This window comes from Sturnira hondurensis, unplaced genomic scaffold, assembly GCF_014824575.4.
Source record: "Sturnira hondurensis isolate 20B ecotype Veracruz unplaced genomic scaffold, ASM1482457v3 Scaffold0017436, whole genome shotgun sequence".
Lineage (NCBI taxonomy): Eukaryota > Metazoa > Chordata > Mammalia > Chiroptera > Phyllostomidae > Sturnira > Sturnira hondurensis.
In genome coordinates, this window is record NW_028090067.1 from 11942698 (window position 1) to 11965354 (window position 22657).

The 22657-nt window shown below is 44.1% G+C and overlaps 1 protein-coding gene across 2 annotated transcripts in view; it reads left to right on the plus strand.

Annotated features, from left to right (window-relative positions):
• POLR3B (RNA polymerase III subunit B) overlaps positions 1–22657 on the plus strand; it is a 108316-nt gene that overhangs the window by 83881 nt on the left and 1778 nt on the right. For both annotated transcript variants that reach the window (XM_037068093.1, XM_037068094.1), the window contains 4 exons: positions 8949–9052; positions 9658–9824; positions 15829–15942; positions 18919–19092. In XM_037068093.1, the coding sequence (XP_036923988.1) occupies positions 8949–9052; positions 9658–9824; positions 15829–15942; positions 18919–19092 (559 nt within the window). The remainder of the gene's footprint in view (positions 1–8948; positions 9053–9657; positions 9825–15828; positions 15943–18918; positions 19093–22657) is intronic.

A 22657-nucleotide genomic window follows, 5' to 3' on the forward strand; every position in this document is an offset into this window, starting at 1 on the left:
TACACATACTCTCACATAGAGCTGGGTGTTCGGGTATCTCTTTCCTTCTGAACTTCACTCATTGTAAAACACTGTTCCTACTCCCTTTAATTCTCTGGTCAGGTTTTAGTACTCTTGGTTAAAAATCAAAATCTGTTAAGAATGTGAGCAGATGTAAAGGAAAGTAAATGTTTGAGCCCTCAAGTCTGACCAGTCTCCTGGTTCAGCGGGCCAGCTGTGGGGTGGGAACCAGAAGAGGAGCAGCCGCAGGCATGTGCGGTGGGCCCAGCGGGCAGTGTCTCTAAGGAACCACGCAGCAACCCCGCCCGCCCTTCAGGTGGGGGCGGGAGAGGGACTGGATCAGACCTAAAGTTGGATGTTGGCAAGAAAAATGTGAATGAAATGGAGAATGTAGTCTGCAACATCATGTATGCTATTTGTGGTTATCCTGAAATGAGCTGATTACATTTCTTAGTGTTGGGCGTTTTCAGGGTGTACGGGTCACACCATGATCCTGCACTGAGTTGTTTCTGGTTCAGCTGAGACACATGCCAGAGTAAGACCAGCAGTTAGTCGGGCGGCCTTAGTTTTCACTCCTGACACGGAGAGCTGTTTGGAAATACTATTTTTTCTTTTAACACCACCTGCAAGCTGACACATGTGAAAAGTGTAAAGATTATTTTGATTTAGTTTATCTATGTGCCCACCTCTTTCCCCCGCCAGGTAGATCGTTAAATCTTGTTACTCTTGGTGTTTAGAAAGCAGCCTGGCCCTGCAGACTGTCTGACTTTTGTCTTTTGTTGAGAGTTGACTTTGACAGAGCTGTGGTTAGAGATTGTTTCTGCACAAGTACTGTGTACAGATTGAGTTCTGCATAGAAGGCCTCTTAAAGTATCCTCTCCGACAACGGGGGGAGACGCGACAACTTTGTTTCTTGGAACTTGAGTGTCTGTCCTGCTCAAGCTTGAACACTCCAAAGGTGTCAGGATAATTAGTAGCTAAATGCAATATATGTGAAGAGGGAACTGAACAGCAGCGGTTTATGTGTTACAAAAGAGCTCAGGAAGATTGAAGAGGACAGCGTGAGTGGGTGAACTGGAGGGGGCAACTCAGTACTCAGTGGCTGGGGATCAACGTCAGTGATGTGTGATGAGAAAACACTGGATGTAACTGATCAGAGAAGTCCCATTGAAGGAGTGGAAGGGCTTGATCAGGAGCTGTTAAAAATGTAATAGACCCGATAAGCAGCGTTGCCTTCTGTGACCTTGGGAGTGGAAGATGACCGAGCAGAGAGCCACGTGTGCAGGAAGGAGAAAGTATGTCTTAAGACGGTGTCCCAGTTCCCATGAAGATGACTCCGGCTTGAAAAGCAGTCCGGACTCACTCACAGCGCACTTCGTAGGTAGGGGAATTGCAGTGCAGTCTTCCAAGGAGAGATTCAAAGTCCAGTAAAGGGCAGTCCTCCTTTGGGTCTTCTTGAAGACCTGTCATGTACCTTGTCAGTAAATGCACAGTGCGTCAGCTCCCCCAGAAGGGCCTTTGATGAAGAATCTTTAAAATAGTTTAGTAGACTACAAAGTACAGGGAAAGGTGAGGTGATTTAGTAATAACCTTTTATGCACCAAAGTTGTGAATTTGTTTATAAGGGAAGAGAATTTTTTTAGTTTTATTTCCACTTCAGTTGGAGATAAATGTTAAAATCTGGAGTCTTAACCTCCTTCCCAAGTGTTCTGGACTCCTAGTGCCTTAGAGTGCAGCCGCGACTACTGGGTAGATGCACAGTGATGCTCCGTAGAGGGAAATAGAGTAGAACGTGGGTCTAGAACGTTCCTCGTGTTTCCTCTTCATGTTTTTTCTTGATCATTTATAGAAAGAGTTAAAGATAGGAAGAGACATCCATATACAACGTGGATTGGAGTGGTGTTTAGAACTAGACTGTTTATTAAAAGCAAACTAATATGTTAGCCTCTTGAACTTGATATAATAAGTTCTCTGTGAAGGTAACTAACTCATCAAAAGCAGACATCTTTATCTTAGCCTTGCTTTTTCTGATGCTTAGGTGGGGTGAGCAGATTTCCTGTTCTTTTTTTTTTAATTCTTTAACAAAAATTATCAGTCAGCTTAAGAAATTTCCAAGTTTTATTTCATTGCTCACCCCAGATTATTATATATATTTTTTCCTTTTTCTCTTGCTGCCATTCACAATGAGGGAGGAAATCGTGGACTCCTTTGATGTGGGGTGGGGGAAAAGCAATACATCACTTCTGTGAAAGAACGTTTCTCAGTCTCTCGCGTGAAAAAGGGTGAGCACCTCAACAGAGGTCCTGTAGATCACAGAACTGGGCAGCACCACCAAACAGTGTTCCCGAGGAGAGGAAGAACTGCATTTCAGCACGCGAGTCCTGGCGAACAGAGCTTCTTAATTACTGCAAATCCGAGATAATAGCAAACACTCCTTGGTGTCTCCCCTAAATCCTCAGATAGTTCGTTCAAATAAAGTCAACCTTTGTTTTAAAACAAAGGTGTAGTCTTCTCAAAATGCAGGTTTTTCATGGACTGGTTCAATGTTCCTTTGGATCATAAGGTTTTTTCACAGATAAAACTGTTTGGAAGATTCACCTTTGACCCTCTCTTGTTCAACAAAACTTCCATAATAAGATCACTTGCTTCCACTTTGCATTTACCAAGTTATTCAACAACCTGCTGAATTGATTTATTGAGGTTTTGATTGTTTATTAGAAGAAACGAAAACCTACCCTGACTTCCCAGCCCACTGGGGAGTCTTTGTACAGTGGGCGTGAAGAGGGTTAGGAGGTAGGGAAGTGCTAATTCGCATGTGGCAGAAAGTTGAGGGGAAAGTTTATGTGTTAAACAAGGTTTGGGTAAAAACTGCTTTTTCCAGACCTTCCTTTACAGCTTTTTTCTGGGTTATGTTTTCTAAAATCGAGAGAACGAAAAGAGTCTGATTTAAAGTAGTAATAGCAACACCTTGGACTTATGTGGTGCTTGAGATCCTCTAAAATCCTCCTCGCTCGACTGAAGTGGCAGAGTGGGGATGTCTTGGCTCTGTGCTTAGCTTGATCCTGCTTGAATGAAAGACCTAAGTGGGAGGGGAACCAGTGGCGCTAACAGTGTGAGCCCCAAGATAAGGTGTGTGATGCCTAACAATCCGGTAGAGTTTGGGTCCAAAAAGAAATTCTGGCAGCTGTTACTTTAATAGTAGAAATCAGGATTATTTTGTCTACATAGACACCTTTATTGTAAGGAGATTTTACTTAATTTTCTATTTTAAGAACAAATTTTGGACTTCGGTAGCTAGCCAGTAACCCTCTGACCTTTCAGTAAATATCCAACTAAAGCTTTGAAATTAGGGTGTTTAGTGTTTTATGGCCCAGAATAAAAATCCCCAATCCTGTTTCCAAATAGTGTAGCCTCAACACATTTTATTAAGCTCTTGACACATTCAACCATGTGTATTTTGTAAAGTTCCTATGGTTATTGTTTTACAATAGCTGCTTCCAGGAGCATTGTAAGGGTTTCAATTAATCAGCCCTTTGTGTGCTTCAGACTATGCAAATTTATCACATCAGACCATTCAGCTGCTCATGGGAAAGCCATGTAAAAACTGTATTGTCTTCCAGCGCCTCCTCTCATTTAGAGTGATGTTTTAATAAGAAAGCTAATCAAGTTTTCTTATGCATTATTTATCTGTTAACATGTAAGGAAGAGCCAAATTAAAATTATGTCAACCGGGATATGGCAAGTGGTGTGATAGATCTGGAAGTGAGTCAGCCACAGAACAAAGCTGATAGGATTCAACAGTTTTTGTCTCCTCCCCTCCCCCTTGGGATTATTTAAGGTGCTGGTGAGAAAATAAAAGGAGGTTAATTCAGTCACTGGGAAGGGAGAAAAGAAGAAAGGGAGTAACCACCTGTGTTAGCTTTCGCGTTTTGATTTAGAGATTTGCATTTCTGAATATATAAAGGCTTATGGAGGTGAGTTTATTCAGAGCAAAAACATTTCTTGCTTAATACGAACAGGCTTGAAAGCATTCCTGCTGCTCCTCTGGCCCGTTTACCACTACATTCTTCAGCGGGGAACTGCTCCACGCTGGGAATCCGCAGCCCGCGTCCTGTGAAGGTCTTAACAGGAGACACTGTCCTGACCGTGTGAAATCATCTGCACAGCCCGGCCGGAGGGAGCGGCTTTTCAGCCTCTTCGGCCAAAGTCGGTGCAACTGCACTTGCTTCTTCCATTCACTACGCTGGTCTCCTTTGCTTTGCTAGTTTGCTTCCTGCTGAGAATAATTAGGTTTCTTATATAATAATAATTCCTTGGATTTAGATGCTGCCTTTCTCTAAGGACCTTAAAGCACCTCTCAGACATTAGTACCTCTCATCTGTCCTTTTGACACAACTGACTCATGAAATAGGTGCTAATTGTTCCCATTACAAAGACCAAACAAGTAAGGCTGCTCAGAAAGTGGCGCTTCCCCCCAGGAAACACCATGTCGCTTGCACAACCCAGAGTCAAATTAAGGTCACAGGATTCCTTGATCTCCAGCCTGTATAGATCTGAGGGTCTGTGAGGTGATGTCCTTTACAGATGCCATCCCCACCACCACCACCACCACCACCACCCACACACACACACACACACACACACACACACACACACGTTTATGAACCTCATTAAGACCAGGCATTGCAGAGTGATCACTCCTTTACTGAACCTCAGCCCTCTTCTGGTGCTGTGACCGATGGCAAAAAAATCACAGCATCGTTTCACCCTTCATTTCCTGCAGAGTGTTAAACTGTGCAGAATAAATAGCCTTGTCTAATGGGTAGCTGCAGAAAGTAGAACATTAGAATGTAGCAAGCTGGATTGTGTGTCTTCATTTTCGGTATTCAGTCTGATTAATTTGTGTAGGGCTCCTCTCAAGAGGAGTTGTACCCCTGGGCTGCTGCTTGTTACCCCACCTCCAGCACAGCACTTGTCACTCAGCATATGCTTGGTAACTGAGGGAAATGAATCTCTCTCTTTCATCGCTCAGAAAAGGAAGAGTAAGAATATGTATGAACCTCAGAGTGGTGCATTTAGTCCCAAAGTGGTTATACATGGAAGGTAGACTTGCTAAAGAGAAAAGTTTAAGTTAAAAAGTGAAACAGAATGTGATGTTGAAATGAGACCTGGCCGTCAACACAGTAGAAAACCGTTCGCTGATCAGTTCTCAAAGCATTGAAATCACATCAAAACAGCTCTTGTATCAAAAATGTCCTTATAGTTGTCTTCTGTACTTGCCACTTGCTCTTCTGTCTTGATAGGATATCAGGATGCTTTAGTTCTTCCTTGCCTTTTTTTGATGACATTCTTACTTCCTTTTTTTCTTCTGTTTGAACTGAGATAGGACCATCATACAAAAACAACCTAAAAAAAAGCCAGAAGTGACTTATGAACAAGTCATTTGCTGTTTATAAATAGAAATACTTTCTAAGAATGATTCATCACATTATGGATTTTCGCTGGGTCTACCTGTTCTTAAAATGAGTTGTATGTTCTGCAGGACCGTGGAAATAGAAGTAACACATTGGTGTAGGCCCTCTGGTGTCTGGGGCACTGAGGTGTGGTGACAGTGGGTCCTTAGACTTGCCTTTCCTGAGTGGCCTGGTGATCAGACTGTGGTTTCCTTAGACTCCCTAAATTCTCACCTTTACCACGTGAAATTTAGATGGTGACAGAATGACATTTTATTTTGACTGGGTATCGGTAGAACCTTTATGCTCTTTTTGTGTCCCAGTTTTTCCTTAGTATCTATTTTCATTCATTAAAGGTTTTGCAGTGTGATCCATGGTCTAATTCCCAGTGGCCCCTCTAAGCGCGTCAGTGTTTCTGGGCCTGTGGACCGGGTGTGTTTGCACTTCCCTGCCAGGAGGCTGTGCTGTCTACAGTGGGGTCGGGACGCCGGCGGCAGCCAGGGGACAAAACTTAATTTTAAAATCTGAAATGCTGTGTAAGCGATGAAGGTATGAATCCGTGATTGTTCCACAATAGCTTCCATTAGGGATGGTTTATTTGTAGTCCATCCTCTTTTCAAGGATCCAGGGAGTGTTTTAGCACACTGAAGCATACTGCATATCATTTGCATTTTTAAACCGCATTAAAGAAAAGTGACTATAACTTTTAAGAGTTCTAAATATAGAAAGAGATTTTATGCTCTGTCCTTGGAGAAAACAAATCACAATTTTCCACTTGAAAGTAAGAAAAGAAAGCTTCCTGCTTTGATTAAGGATTTGAATAATTCTAAAATAGAGAAATACCATTTTTAAAAAAAGTCTCTAAGATTGAGAATTCTCTTCTCCCCCTAATGAATTCAGTAAAACGCAAACTTTTAAAAATCATCTGTCTAATTTCAGATTCGAGATCATCAAATTCTGTCTAAATATTTTGTTTTAACTTCTAAGCTCATTATGGTTTCTTTGTGTTAACTTGCATTAAAATCTGTTGGCTCTGACTGGCCTCGTAAGCACAGTCAGCGGACCAGACTAAGTTAATTATTTACTTGTGTCACTAGTGCTCTTCATCTAATGAAATGCACAGCTGGGTTAGATCTGCAGTTGGATGTGTAGCTCCCATTGTTCTGCGAGGCAGCAGAGGGTAGAAGCCGCAGTGATGGAGAGCCCTCAGTTCTTTCTGCTGTTCTGGCTTTCTGTGTCGATTTCATGGATCTTTTATCATTCACTTTCACACAAAACAAACAACACAGGGCTGTCTGCTATGGGAACCATCTTGGCATATAAAAGGGTTTTCAGAGCCTAAAGTAATTTTAAGTTAGCTAAGATTTAATTTTTGGCATACAGGTGCCCTTGGTTCAGATGTTGCCAAAGCAGTTCCTATACTGGAATGAAAAATGTGAAAGTTACTTATGTATTTTTTAAATGCAATGTCAAAAAAGGACTAATAAGAAAATAGCTTCCCGAAAAGGAAGCTGTATGCTAAATATTAATCAGATTTCAAGCAGAGTTATTAGCGATTCAGATTTCAGGGGGAGGAGCATTGCTTTCATTTTAATAACAAAATGAAGTTACCTTTGCTGGAATTAATCTGTTGGCTAAAATTGAAAATGCAAATCTCCTTACCTTCCTCCAGTGTAAGTATGCCAGGCTTCCTCCCTGGGTTTTGGTACCTCCTGCCCCTTACTGCCACCTTCTCTTGTTAGAGGGGGAACAGGCAGCTTCCTCCTGAGCTGCCCCAGGCACCCCCTGTGAACTGCTGCTGAAGGGGGGGGGGGGGCTGAAGTTTCTCTTTAGTTTTGCTTTTAAGGAATATAGCTGGACCCTCCATCTCCTCACTACCCCAGATGACATCTCACCTGAGCCCATCCCAGGACCAGCCTCTTTACGAATTGCTGTTTGTAACATTTTGTTCACTGCCAAGCAGTGGTGGTGGTGTACCTCAGTTTACAATTTCATCTCTTTCCGAGATTTCCCAGCAGTGCTTGTGTTTTGTCAGATTAATTTCAATGTGGACAAGATGGACTTTTGGAGGGAGGATAGAAGGGTCACACACTCTGCTTGATTTAAATGCTATAACACATTGTGGCTGAATTTGAAATAAAGCGAACTGAATGTTTCTGTTCTTCATGTAGGAAAGCAGACTTTCTTTATAATAAACAATGCAATTTCAACCAAAAAGCCAATTAAAATGCCTACATACACGAGAATTTAACTCCAAAAACCTAATTACCATATTATTGCCAGCCACTAAAAATCAAAATACTAATAACCAGTGTTGAATAGGCACGTGATATACTTTTACTTTAGACTGGAGCTCTTGATGATTATAATACATCCCCCAAATTTCACTTTAAAATAGTTTGAGTAATTATGTAGAAATCAAACCGAGCAATGAAAAGTTTCTTTGAGAGCAATTTCTTTTCAATAGCTGAAGATAGTTAATAATTTATATACAAGGGAAAAGGAATTTTATCTCACTAATATAAAACCTTTTTTTTGTCCAATGCTATTCACTGTATACTAATTTTCCAATTCTAAATTATATAGCCTGTGATTAGCAATCTCAATTATACCCCTATTTCTCCTACCATGGAAAGGAAATAAGAGGAGTTACCAAGTATTTAAGCAATAGAATTTCCTCCAAGTTCGAATACTGCTAAAGGAGTAATAAAGGTCAGTTAATTTAAGAGACTGTTAGTATTCATGGAGTTGGTAGGCTTTTGTTCTGTTGTGTGTTTATTGTTAGAACACATTTTTAATTTTAGTCCTTTCTTCCAAGGATAATTTGGTATTTGCTTTTATTATTCAACTGTACAACTTTGAGCAAAGATCACTTTCCTCACTTGTTATAAGTTATAGGAATGAAAATTCTGTAGGGCATTTTAGACTCCGCCAGTGAAGCACTGGCAAGAATCGGCCAACCAGCCAGCTCTCTGCAGCCAGTAGGTACACCCATTAGCTCACCAGCCACACAGGAGAATGCCTTGTCACAGGTTTAGAAGGCACAGTTGAACACCCCCGTCACTCAGTTCATCCTGCGTTTGGTGGTCGGAGAACCTGGAGTCCTGTGGTTGGGCACAGTGTGTGGCAGGCCGTGGACACACCAACAAGGAGTGAAATTGCTCTTGGCGTCTCAGGGACATTGACGGGCCAGGGCCCAGTGAAGCTGCTACTGTCCCATCTCGGTGGCAGGAGAGGTAGGGCGAGCAGCCTGACAGTACCACTGTGTGTCGTACCAGCAGGCCAGTCCACGGGCTGCCATACCTTTTTGCAAGGACAGCCATTTTTGAACTGTCTAGCAGGATTGTTGGAAATTGCTTTTGTTACTCTTGACAGAGACCATGGGGAAGATTTGAGAGCAGCAGAAATGGAGATAGTGACGGGGAGATTCCAGTTAAGTACTCTATTCTTCCTTTCTGCCAATTTGCTTTACAAGGTGTGAAATCTCTCCCCCAGGTGTTTGTGGTTTGATCGTCCCTCAGGAAGACATGCCGTTTTGTGATTCTGGCATCTGTCCAGACATCATAATGAACCCACATGGCTTCCCATCACGAATGACGGTCAGTATGTGTTTTAGAGGCACTGCTTTAGAGGAAGAAAGCTGCCAGCTGGTTTGCAGTTAGTGGAGGTGATGAGACCTTGAAACTGGTTTGTAGAAAGGGCCCCTTGACCCCTGGCCAAATAAGTAGGTTCCTAGCTCAGGACAGTGTCCTGTGCAGAGAGCATGTGGAGCAGCTGTGCCTTGCCTTCCAGAGCAGTGTGCTGAGTGGCAGACTTACCCTCAGCAAATAGAACTGCTTGTGTCAAACCTAATGTGTCTCCCTGTCTGTGTTGGTTTTATAATCCTGGCCCCACCACTTACCGGCTGTATGATGCAGGAAAGTTGCTTAACCGCTGTGTACTGCGGTTTCCTCATATGTAAAGTCGAGTTGTAGTGCCTGTCATGCAGCACTTCGGGGAGGCACAGACTTAGATCACACCTATCAAGCTTTTCTAACAGTCCACTGCACAGTAAGAGAGCGACAAATATTTACTCTCATTAATTGATCACTCTTGCTAATAATAGTGGTCTCATAATTCTTTGGGGAAATAGTCCACATTAAATAAACAAACAGGATTGCTATATCACAGGAAGGTACTCACTTACTTTGTTCACACCCCACAGGTGGGAAAGTTAATTGAGCTGTTGGCCGGCAAGGCAGGCGTGTTAGATGGGAGATTCCACTACGGCACTGCTTTTGGGGGCAGTAAAGTGAAGGATGTGTGTGAAGACCTCGTTCGCCACGGTTATAACTACTTAGGGAAAGACTACGTTACATCTGGCATCACAGGGTAAGTGTACTTTCAGATGTTTTAAAGTGAAAGTCTGAATTTATTAGGGTAAGAGGTAGGAGCCCTTAAGATATTCAGCTTTACTCCTTTAAGAAATCTGATATAAGAAAATCCAGATATATGGTACAGGTGTTAGCTAATGCTGTGGTGGTAATCATTTTGCAATATATAAATGTATCAAATCAACATGTTGTACACCTTAGACTTGGATAATGTTATGTTGTCAATTATTGGGCTGGCCACAAAGTCTGTGTAGTTTTTTTCATTTTCACTGATAACTTTATTGATTTGGATAATTTGAGTATGTCGTCTATCTCCTGCTATCTAGTGGGTAGAGGCCAGGGTGCTGCTAAACATCTTCCAGTGCATCAGACAGCCCCACAGCATTATTTGGCCAAAAGGTCAGTGGGACCAAGAAACTTCACAAACCACTGACGCATTTGATCAGTCGCAGTACCTTCTCCATACACAGCACAAATCTTTTTTTGCATTTCAGTGTATTTTCATCTCTCTTGAAATAATAAAGCATAATATGCCAAAAGTGTTGCATATTTTCTTCCATATTAAATGGTTACACAAAAATTCACCAATGTTGATAAGTTTTATTTTTAAGGCACACTGATACGACAGCTGTCACAATACAATCTAACACGATTGTTTTAAATGAAGTTAAAGACAACTAAGCACTACTAGAGCCATTGCATGGAAAAAACTAAGCGGACTTTTTCGCCAACCCAATGTAACTCAATAAAACGGAGGAGAAGAAAAGAAAACCCAAATTTAAGAAACTGATAAATTAAGAAGTGCTATTTTACTAGTGGGGTTATCGTTTAAGAAGTAGAAAATACTTAATTTACCAAAACAGGATTTCTACACAACTTTAAGGAACAAATTAATTATATATATAATGCAAAATTCCTTAGTTGTTGAACTTGCTGTGCATTAATATGATGAATATCAGGTAATTAGTGCTGTCAAAAGGCCTGAGGCCTACCATTTGCATACTCACTAACTAAAGATGTGTTAAACACTGAACATGAGCTAGGTACTAAGTGAACAACAATGGACGTGGTCCCTGACCTGTGGAGCTGACTGTTGAGATTTGTTGCTAGACGTTAAAAAGTAACAGATAGCAGTTAACTTCTCAGCAGGGCCCACCCCTGACTACTTAATTTAACACTACAATCCAGTATTGCCCATTTCTGGCTTTCCTTTTCTCTGTAGCATTCATTGTTATCAAATACACTGTGTAATAATACTATATAATATTATCCTCTGTCTTCCCAAGTAGAATGTAGCCTCCACGAGAGCAGGGCTTGTCTGTTTTTACTGTTTCGTTCAGTGTCTAGCTCAGAGCCTGATACAGTGGGCACTCCGTAAATATTTGCTGACTAAAGGGATGACCACAAGTAATGCGTGTACAAATAGCTCTCACCAGAATAAAGACAAAGGGTAGGTTAGAGGACCCCTGTGTGGAGGTAGATATTGCAGCACAGGTGTGAGCAGATGAGAAGAATGGAGCATTGGGAGAGCGTTTCACGCAGAAGAAAAGTATATTAACACATTACAAGGGACAGATCGTGGTGAGTCCCAGCACCTGGAAGAGGCCAGGCTGGCTGCAGTGCAGCGAGCAGGCCACACAGGTGGAGCACCAGGTCTCCCTTTTAACCCTGGGGGACAGATGTCTCTGAAGTTACTGCGAAGGACGAGGTGTGGAAACTCAACTTGCACGTGACTTTAAAGGACAGAGTTAGTTGTTGAAATTAAGACACACTTACGGGACTTCCACCAAGACGGAGGCATAGGTGGAAACACTGTGCCTTCTCCCACAACCAAGTTTGAACACAACAAAGGTTTGGAGAACTAGGACACACCCAAAGACCAGAAAACGGAATTATACGGAAGTCCGACAACTACGAACCGTTCAGTGGGGACGGTAAGAGAGGCGGAGCCAGCAGCGGAGCAGGGTCGGGCAGGACAGATCCCCGACCTAGGCTCACAGGCAGCCCGGAACCAGTCGGGGTGCGGGGCAGACTGACCGCGGTCGCACATTCGCGCACAGTGAGATGGACTACGCAGGCCCCAGGGGGCGAACCCAGTGGTAGAGGGCTGACGGCGGTGGCTCACTTGCGTGCAGTGGAACGAAACACGTGGGCCTGGTGATGGTGTGGTGGCTGCGGCGCCGGGGCTGCGGCGGCAGGCAGAAAGCCATTGTCCCTCTTTGACCCCGCCCCCACATACAACGTCACAACCCAGCGACTTAGTTGCCCTGCTCTAGTGAACACTTTAGGGCTCCAATCCTGCTACGGAACAGGCACAAACAGCCCGAAAGATGGCACAAGAAGAACTCAAAGTCCCAGAGCCAATAACGCTCAGCGACCGAGAAATTGCCAGCCTCTCAGAAGCACAATTCAAGACATTGTTTATCAGGATGCTCACAGAACTGGTTGATTATAGTCACAAATTAGAGGAACATATGAAGGCTAAACTAATTGAAATGAAGGGAGATGTACAGGAAACCAATAGTGATGGAAAGGAAACTGGGACTCAAATCAATGGAATGGACCAGAAGGAAGAACGAAACATCCCACCAGAAAGGAATGAAGAAATGAGAATTCAAGAAAATGAGGAGAGGCTTAGGAACCTCCAGGACATCTTTAAATGTTCCAACATCCGGATTATAGGGGTACCAGAAGGGGGAAAGAAACAGCCATGAGTGGAAAACTTATTCGAACAAATAATAAAGGAGAACTTCCCCAGTCTGGCAAAGGAAATAGACTTCCAAGAAATCCAGGAAGCTCAGAGAGTGCCAAAGAAGTTGGACCCAAGAAGGAACACACCAAGGCACATCATAATTACATTAGCCAAGACCAAAATGAAGGAGAGAATCCTAGAAGCATCAGGGGATAAGGGGACAGTCACCTACAAAGGAGTACCCATCAGACTGTCAGCGGATTTCTCAAAAGAGACCTTCCAGGCAAGAAGGGGCTGGAAAGAAGTATTCCAAGTCATGAAATCCAAAGACCTACAGCCAAGATTGCTTTATCCAGCAAAACTTTCATTTAGAATGGAAGGACAGATAAAGTGCTTCTCAGATAAGGTCAAGTTCAAGGAGTTCATCATCACCAAGCCCTTATTATATGAAATGCTAAAGGGACTTATATAAGAAAAAGAAGATAAAAAATATCAACAGTGAAAGGACAGCAAACACACAGTTATTAACAACCACACCTAAAACAAAAGCAAACCAAGAGGACAGCTAGATCAGGAGTGGAACCATAGAAATGAAGAACACATGGAGGGTTAGAAACAGGGGGGTGGGAGGGGGAGAAGGGGGGAGAAGGCACAGAAAATAGCATAGATGGTAGGTAGAAAATAGATAGGGGGGAGGGCGAGAATAGTGGGGGAAATATAGAATCTAAAGAACTTGAGACGTGGTTATAAACTAAGGGGGGGAGAATGGTGGGGGAGGGAGTGTGCGGGTGGAGGGGAATGAAGGGGGGGAATAGAACAACTGTAAAGGTATAATCAATAAAATATATTTTAAAAAAAAGACACACTTAAGTATTTTTGTGCCAGGTAAACCTATGGGACAGAGTGTTTATTCCGTTCCTCTGCGGCGTTAAACCTGAAACTCACCAGTGAGACCAGTGTGGGAACCCCTGGGAGAACACACAGCGTGACCCCAGTGCTGCATGCAGGCTCTCCCGGGTGACTGAGATGGTCAGAATCTGTTTCTGCTAAAAATATTGAGTGCTTCTAAAATGATTTATCCAGATTACCATAAATAGATTTATTTAGGTGTTTCACACTTGAGATGTTATAGAAAATCGCATTACAGGGAAAGAGTAATGGTCCATTTCAAAAATAATTCAAATAGTTAAAGTCCATTTCAAAAACTGCAGTTGTCATTGCTAAACTGATCATCTTCGTCTTTGCTTCTCATCCAGCAATGATGCAGAAGTTGACCAGAAAGCAGGCAAATCCAACGAACCAATTTGGTGGACCCTCCGAACATAATTTTACTGAACAATTTGAGTGGATTATGCTCTGCTTGCTATAGGCAGCTGTGGGCTGCATCCGTCTACATCACCAGCTGCTACTCCCCCAGCCCGTGTTTTCATTCCCTTCCCATTCATCTCAGAGCTCCATAAAGGGCTTGCAAACATACTCACCCGCCAGATTTCCTCCTCCGTTACATACTTGAACATTGCTAGCAGGGAAAATTGCATATGGCTTTATTCATTTGATGATGGAATGGTGACAGGTTCCATGAATTCGTACGTGAGTAACCAGACTGTGGAAGACTAGAATCATTCATTATTAGAGATGGAAAGAAACTTGGTCCAACCACCTTGTTGTACAACTTAGAAAACTGAGATAAAGAGGTCACGTAATTACTGTATGATACGCTGAGACAAGATTAGGGTCTCCTGACACCCTGTTTGTCGTGCCTTCCACTCCGCTCTGGGTTGTCCAAGAATCTGGCTGTGCTTAAGTCAGCAGAATGGCTTGATAGCTGCAAAAGCCTTTGCTGGTAACACTGGAAGTATTCGGAGGTGTATAGCAAGCTTGCGGGGCAAATGCACTGATGTGCCTCTCTGCCATGCCTTTTGCTTCCTTTGCTCTTTCTACTCTTACATCATACTGTGGCCCAAATGTCCTTGGCTCAAGACTGACTAGCATGGCAGGGAGAGCCCTGGATTTGAATCCTCCCGCATCACTCATCAGCTCTCATATAACCTCGTGGACCCTCTGTGTCTATTTCTCATCTTAAAAATTGGAATGACAACATCTCCCTCCCCAGATGGCTGTATGGATTAAATGGCACATTTATTTCTTGGCAGAAAGGAAGTTCTGGGGCAGTAAAAAAATTGTAAAGTCATCGATCCCCTGGCTACCCTTGCTCCAGACTTAAGGAAAGAGTTCTCTTCTGTCAAAGCAGTTGAATATTCACTCCTTTCGAGCTCTCACCACCATACTTCTACAGACTTGTTGAGTGGGCCATCACAGAGTGGCTGTAACAGATGTTTGCGGAGCATCAGCTGCCTACCAGGCGGGGCCATTCGTGCTGGAGCCACAGGGACAGGGGAGACAAGAGTGCATGTCTTGATGAGTTTAATTCTTATGGGGAAGACAGACAAAATAGTCAGAGAAATAATAAATATGCACTATGACACCGATTGGTGGTAAGTGTTCCCAAGAAAATAAAACCAGTGTAAGAGTTGAGATGGGGTGTGGGTATGGCCGTGCTGGAGTAGGAGGAGGACCCCTTTAGCTAGGTGATCGGGGAAGTCTCTCTGAGGAAGTGAAGTGTTTGAGCCCTGCGAGTACCTGCTGGAAGAATGTTTTAGGCAAAGGAAACAGTAAGTGCAAAGGCCCTGAGGCAGGCACGGTTGCTAAATATAAGGAGCAAGGAAGAGGCCTGTGCTACGGGAGTAATGATGGACAAAGGGAATAGTAAATGAGTCAGATGTGGATAGGAACCAGATTACATTAGACCTTATGGTTGTGTACAAAAATTGGGGCGATATAGATTCTGAGTATAATGGGAAACCACTGGGAATTTAGAGCCAAAGAATGACCTGCTGTGATGCACATTGTGGAAGAAATCACTGTGGCTTGTTATGCAAAAACAGATCGTTTGGGGAGGAGAGCAGAAGCAGGGAGACCAGCTAGGAGACTACCTGCAGCTGTGCAGGCAGGGCCGGACGCTGGCCTGACTGGGGTGAGCCACCAAGGGGCACCGTCCCACACACGCTGTTTCACAGGGTGTTTCAGGTTTTACTTCTTAATTAAACAATGTCTCTTTTAATGTATCCATAGCACTCTTATATTTTCAGATCTAATCCCTTCATTTACCACAGACTGAAAATCATTCTTGGACCCAATCACAAACCCATTCGCAGAAGAATAAGGGCCTGCCAGCTGAGACCCAGGAAAGGCTATTTCCTGTTAGCCCGAACTTAGTTTCTTAACCCAGCACTCCACCCTTGTTTTTCAGTGAGCCCTTGGAAGCCTACATCTACTTTGGCCCCGTGTACTATCAGAAGCTGAAACACATGGTGCTGGATAAGATGCACGCCCGGGCCCGGGGGCCACGGGCCGTCCTCACCAGGTGAGGGGAAAGCACTGGCAGAAGAGCGTGTGAGGCATCACGTCTACCCTGTGTCCCAGGACAGCAGTGAGCACACTCAGTGGAGTTTCCGTTTCCCTGGGATTGCACACTCGGGAAATTAGGCATCAACAAAAATTGTGTATGTCTGATTAGCATGACAAAATGGCACCCAACTAAAAATCACTTCATAGACACGAGAGCAAATGCTCCGTGAGTCTTGCCAGTGGTCTCCTAACTAATCATTTACTGTTTTCCAGTTTGCTAACATGGTCCTGTTCAAACAGTGTCTTTGGAAAAGTGTAGATCCCCTTGCGCACGTGCATACGAGTGCACCTGCGCTCTCCCACACGTACACGTAGGACATAGGCACAGTGATCTCGTAGCCTGAGCTCCGGGACCCACGTGTGCCCCTTCACCAGCATATCCTGCGTTCCAAGCCCAGTGTGTGCGTGTGTTGATGAATGGGTGTCATTGTTGGGAAAGGGAGTATACTAAGTCTTACGTGTCCTTAATACCACATTTTTCAGTTGCAGAAGCATAGCGTAAGGCAGTAGTTCTCAACCAGGGGCAATTTTGCTTTCCAGGGGACATTTGACAATGTCTGAAAACATTTTGGGGTGTCACAGTTGGGGGCATGGAGGGCAACTGGCATCCAGTGGGTGAGGTCAGGAATGCTGCTGAGCATCTTGCCGTGCATAGGACAGCCTCTGCCTCAGAGAATTACCCAGTTCAGTATGGCCTTACTGCCAAGGATGAGGAGCCCTGGGCAGGGAGGAACATAGGCCCCGGAGTCAGAGTGACATAGGTGTGAGCTCATCCCCACCTCGTAGCACCGCCATGAGCCTCAGACAGGTCGCTTAGGGCTCTCAGCTCCAGTTGTCCTCACATGTGAGGTAGAGACAGTAATGCCTTCTACACAGCACGCTGGTGAACGTCAGATGTTTGAATACAGACTGCAGCGCTGATCCGTGGGAGGTGCTCAATGAATATCCAGTCCCCTGCCTCCTTTCACAGAGCGCTGCTCAGGTGTTACAACGTAGTGGGGGGAGCGGAGGATGAAGGAGCAAGGGTTTGGGTGTTTGTTTCTTCAAACCAAGGGAGAGGTGTGGATGACTTCACTCCCTGACCATGTAAAACTGAGCAAATGCACATGCGTACTGGGGTGTTAGGCACATGTGCGCTTAAACTGCAGAACAAGGAGGAGAAGGGAGGAGAAGTGGAGGTTCTCAAGACAGCCATGGCTTTGACAACAAGACCGTATTTGAGTGAGGTGCATTTTCCCCCGAGTGCTGTCCCCTTATAGCATCCAAAAACTGTTTCAGAGTAATATGTCAAAACAGTTATTTCCTATGTTTTGCTTTGCTGTAGTAAAAAAAATACTACTTTAGTATTACTTTTGTGTATTCCATATGAAGATGGCCTGGAGTACCTTTGTCTGTAGTCAGTAATCTTGGTTAAAATCCAAGTTTTGAGTTCTGCCCTCATATGATGTGGACACCTTCACTTGTCCAGCGCCCACAGGCGGAGGCATCCTCCCCCCGCCCCTGGGAGGCTCTGCTCGCAGGTAAAAGTGCATGCGCGTTGTGCTCGGTTATGAAGTTTTCACTGCATCGTGTCCACTGAGATCTACTTACAAGTTTTTCCTGTGTAGATTTTCTGTTGACAAATATTGTGCAGCTTACATTGATTTTCCTTTATAACTATCAACAACAAAAGTTAAAATTTCAGCACAGCTGGCAGTCATGCATTTACTTTCTTAACTCTTTGGGAAACTGGCAGCAATAACCACAAAGATTAAAAGATGCTATGGCTATGGAATAAAGCAGACGAGCTTTATGGACCACCCCTGCTGGACTGCCCCCAAGGAGCGTCACCCCAGCATGAGCCAGCCAGGGTGTGTGCGTGTGTGCGTCTCGTAGTTGGTGTCATCAGTATCTAGGGGGGGGGTGCCTATTGTATTTCAAAATCCCCTCATTTTACCTGCACCTCTGGTCCCGGATTCTTTGCTTGTTAGAGCACTCTCAAGCCCGGCCAGTGCATAAGTCACAGGGAGTTCACTCAGAGGGCCCATAGCTTCCCAGTCCATGCTCCCTCCAGGGAGGAATGGAGCATGCTCACACTCAGGTCCTCAGGAAGGACCTGAGGGGACACACAGCTGGGCGTAGGGAGGCGGGCCTCTGGGAAACCTCCCGTCTGGCTCCAGGTGATTCCTGATCTGTTCCAAATTTGTAAAATTTATTCATTCTTTCCGTGTTTAATTTAGGTAACAGTAAAGCTCCTCCCTGCAGTCCTGGGAATAACTACTGGAGGACTTGGATTTCTTCCACGGCCTATTCTCAGTTTTTCTGCTTTTAAATAACAGAACTGAGACATCTCTGAAAATATTCCAAAGACATATTCCTTCCCTAGTAATAGTGGTAGTGATGCTAACAGTACTGCTAGCTCTGGTATTTTGTATGCTATATATTAATTTATTTCATCATTATTTATATCACTTAAGTAATTGTTATTTTTTTAATTTGTATTTATTTATTTATTTTTAGATAGAGGGGAAGGGAGAGAAAAAGAGAGGGAGAGAAATGTCAATGTGTGGTTGCCTCTTGCGCTCCACACACTGGGAACCTGGCCTGCAACCCAGGAATGTGCCCTGACTGGGAATCGAACCAGGGACCCTCTGCTTTGCAGTCCGGTGCTCAGTCCACTGAGCCGTACCAGCCAGCCAGGGCTTGTTATTTTCATTTAATATTATAAATAGCAATCAGCTCTAGGGTAACATCTCTTCTCATTTAAGGGTTCTTTGGATAGATAGCCTTACATGCATTGTGCAAACGAGACTGCGCAGCATGTTCAAGGTCACTGTCTAGTAAGTGATTTGAATCCAGGTGAGGCCTGCTCCAAACCTTTGTGCTCTTAGCCGGAATGTGATGCTTCCCCTTTGTGTAATATAGTAACACCTTTGTCTAACTTGTTTCAAAGGCAACCCACTGAAGGTCGATCTCGTGACGGTGGTTTGCGTCTTGGAGAAATGGAACGTGACTGTTTAATTGGTTATGGAGCCAGTATGCTTTTACTAGAGCGACTAATGATTTCAAGTGATGCCTTTGAGGTGGATGTCTGTGGGCAGTGTGGACTTCTGGGGTATTCCGGCTGGTAAGTGGATACCATATGTCTTTCATACCACAGCTCTTGCCCCTTAAATCACAGCTCGAGAATTGACCTGGTCACACCTACATACTCTCCAGCCTCCCCAGTCCCTGCATTCCTAGAACAGGGGATTCTATATGCACGTGTTTACTTTGTCTACCTAATGTTCTGCTCTTTACACTGCTAGAATTTAAACTTCCAAGGAGTAAGGATTTTATCCTCTTTTTAGTATTATGTCGAATACCTTTTATAACACTGTTTGCCTGTAAAAATCCTAGCAGAGTCATTAGGTGTTATAATTATAGCATATTGTAAATAGAAACATTCTAAAGAAGATTGTGTCGAATGCCCTAATTTAACCTCAGACCTAAAGAACCAGGTATGTTGCCCCAGATTTTATAGTAAATTGGTGACTGCCAGGACCAGAACCTGGTCCCCAAACGCCTTGTCTGTGTTCTGTCCACACGGCCACTCAGACAGTGGATCCCACAATGGCAGACCGTGCCTGTCTCAGTCTTTCCCCCACAGACACGTAGTGAGAGTCTACAGGTGGGAGACGTGGCCCCAAACCACAGTGGTGAATAAGACAGATGAATGGCTGTCCACCAGGTGCTTATCTCCTAGTTCATTCTAAACACTATTCTGTCTTGTTAACCCCTGCTTCTCCAACCTGGGACCTGGAAGGTGCAGAATGGAAAATAATTGCTAAATGGTACTAACCCTGCAATTAGAGGATTGCCAGTAGGTAAACTGTGTAATTCATAGTTTATCATTTCTGTGTAGAGTTCAGTACACAAAGTCCGGCTTAAATGGTGATGCTGCGTATTTTCTGTTCTTGCTTGTGGAGTTAGAGCACCTTATCTTCCTTGCAGTGGTTCCACTGTCCCACTAGCTACTGCTCTGCTTAGCGCAGGTCGTGGTCCAGAGCCCCGAAACAGCCCTGTAGACAGGCGGGCCTGTAGTGCCCCAGGCTCTACTCACTCTCCTATCAGAGACCAGGTCTAACAGGGTCTGAAGCGGGTGCTGCAAGGATGGGAAACGGCTTCAACTTCCTCATCACCCTCACTTTCCTTCCCGGAGCCCCTTTCCCTAGGGAGGGGCATCGCCCAGAAGGAGAGAGTCAGGCCCGGATGAGCACTCATTACTGGGGCTTGAGGCTTAGTTCCATGGGCCTCTAGTCCTCATGAGTCCCCCCGCTCAAAGCCTCCGTACAGAGGAAACCCCAGCTTCTTGCCATCTTAGCTGCCACTTACTGGGTTGAATAAAGCAAATTAAGAGTCAGAACAAGTGGCCCTCTTAGAGGTAGAGGTAGTTACATACCCTATAAGGTATGTAACTTGCTAGTTAAATGTCAAAATCTCTTAGCGAAAATCAATTATTTGTGTATTTTGGTGTAGAAGGGTTGATGAGACCTGTGTGTGAAGAAATCATCTCATCTTAAAAACTAATACAGGAAGTGGCTGTTTGCCTTTCATGAGGTTGCAGAGATTGGGTAACCTTAAACTTGGCTCTTTCTCGTATCAATGACGTGAAGGGAGTGCTGTTTCAATTCTGAGGTGCACGTTGAGTTTGCTTTTTATTGTCCTGTGTACCAACACCAACAACAACAACAAATATGTAATAGGAAGATCCCTGGAACTTAATTCCACTATGTTCAAATCTTCAAATTTGGTACAAATTTAGTGCAGAAGAGTCATTTTATTACCAGTAGGGATCATGAAACTTTAAAAAAGAATTTCTCTTTTTCATTCTCCCTGCATTCTCCTAAAGGAGACGGGGGTGGGGAGCAGGGGGAGAGAGGAAAAGGGAAGGGAAGGAAAGAGAAAGAGGGAGGAAGGCTGAGATGAAAAATTTTAAAAAGGAAAAATGAGGGAGCAAAAGAGAAAGAAGGGAAGAGAAAAGGCAGGAAGGAGAGAAAAGCTAAAGACGGGGGGATGAAGGGAAAGACACAAAAAGAAGGAAAGAAAAGGCAGGAGTGAAAGAGGAAAATAAAAAAGGAGGGAGAAGAAGAAGGGAAGAAGTAGAGAAAAAGAAAAGAAATAGGGAAAGAGGAAAAAGAGAAAGAGAAGGAAGGGAGGGAGGGAGGGAGGAAAGAAAAAAGGGAGGAAGAAGAAAAGAAAAAGAGATGGGAAGGAGGGAGGGAAGGAAAGAAGGAAATGAAAGAAAGAAAGAAGGAAAGAGAGAAAAGAAAGGTCATGTTTACTCAGGCACTTTGAAAGCCTTGCCCCCTCCTGCTGACTACTCAGGGAAGCTGAGGTGAACAGTAATTAATGTCTACATCATTCTGTTGGAGTCCTATCTTTCCTCCTCATTTCTGTCTCATTTTAAGATCATCTGATGGCAGTGCCTGATTTGGAAGTTCTGTGTTCAGTGTGTATTGTGTTTGAAATCCTTTGAAAGGGGGCTAAATCAGGTTACACGGTGTGAGGGTCTTTACTGTAATTAAACAGACCTGGATGTACCGTGTGTCTGATTTTGAATGGCCTATTTCTACCCTTGTTGCCAACAGGAAAAAATCCGCATCCAGGCTGGAAGTCTGGCACCTTCCTTGCCCTGCTCTCAGGCAGGGGAGCGTAATGATGCTGTCATTGCCCATGTTACCTGAGGTGCGCCCTGGGCTGTGTGGGAGGGAGCACCACGCTTGTTGGAGGAAGCGCTCTGTAATGAACAGCACAATGGAGGCTGAGTAATTAGAGCAGTTCAGAACCTTGAAACTGGCCTTTCGTCATTGATTTGCACATTAGTAAGGCATTGCTATGGGGATGTTTACAGCGAGACTGTTCCACAGAAGACGTGGAGGGCCTGAGTCACAAAAGAGAGGTCCAGAAGGAAAACTGCAGAGAAAAGAACAGCCCGTTAGGATAATTAGCTCATAGAGGACGTTTTACTGGACAGTCGTTCCTCACATGGAGCCACAGCCTCCTTCTCTTGCTGGCTTTGCCCTGAAAAATTGGTTTATTTGATTGTTGTCTGGGTCAAGTTTTTCTTTGGAAATTATTCAGACACAGGGGAAGGTAATTTATATAGTTTTATTTATGTGTGTGTGTGTGTGTGCACACTGGAACAATTTAAACATGCAAGAAATATTTAATAGGAGAGAAGATTAGTGGGCTTTCTGAAACATCACAGATCAGCACACAGAAATTTTAAACAGGTTGGCATGGATCGAATTCACAGGGTGCTGACAGGAGAATCAGTAAGAAGTTGCTCTAGAAAATCCATTTCTCCAATTGAATGAAGGTGTGAACATGATTCCTCAATCAATTAGATCGACCAAGGCACACGAAAACCAGGGTTTAAACTGCCCTGCACTACAGAGATCCTTGGGTGACTTTCTGGGAAAAAGGTCGTGGACCGTGTCTGTGTTATCATGTGGAGGGTCAGAGCTCCGCAGTGTCTGCCCAGCTGCCTGCAGTCCCCGGGGAGGGACCCATGCCCGGACCCACGCGGGCTCTTCCTTCCCCTGTTCTCCCCTCCTCGTGAAGTTCAGGTCTGTGGAGTCGCCACCATGTTCCATTTCTCAGCTGTGGTGACTGTTTCTGAAATGATAAAAGCTTTATTTTGCTGATTA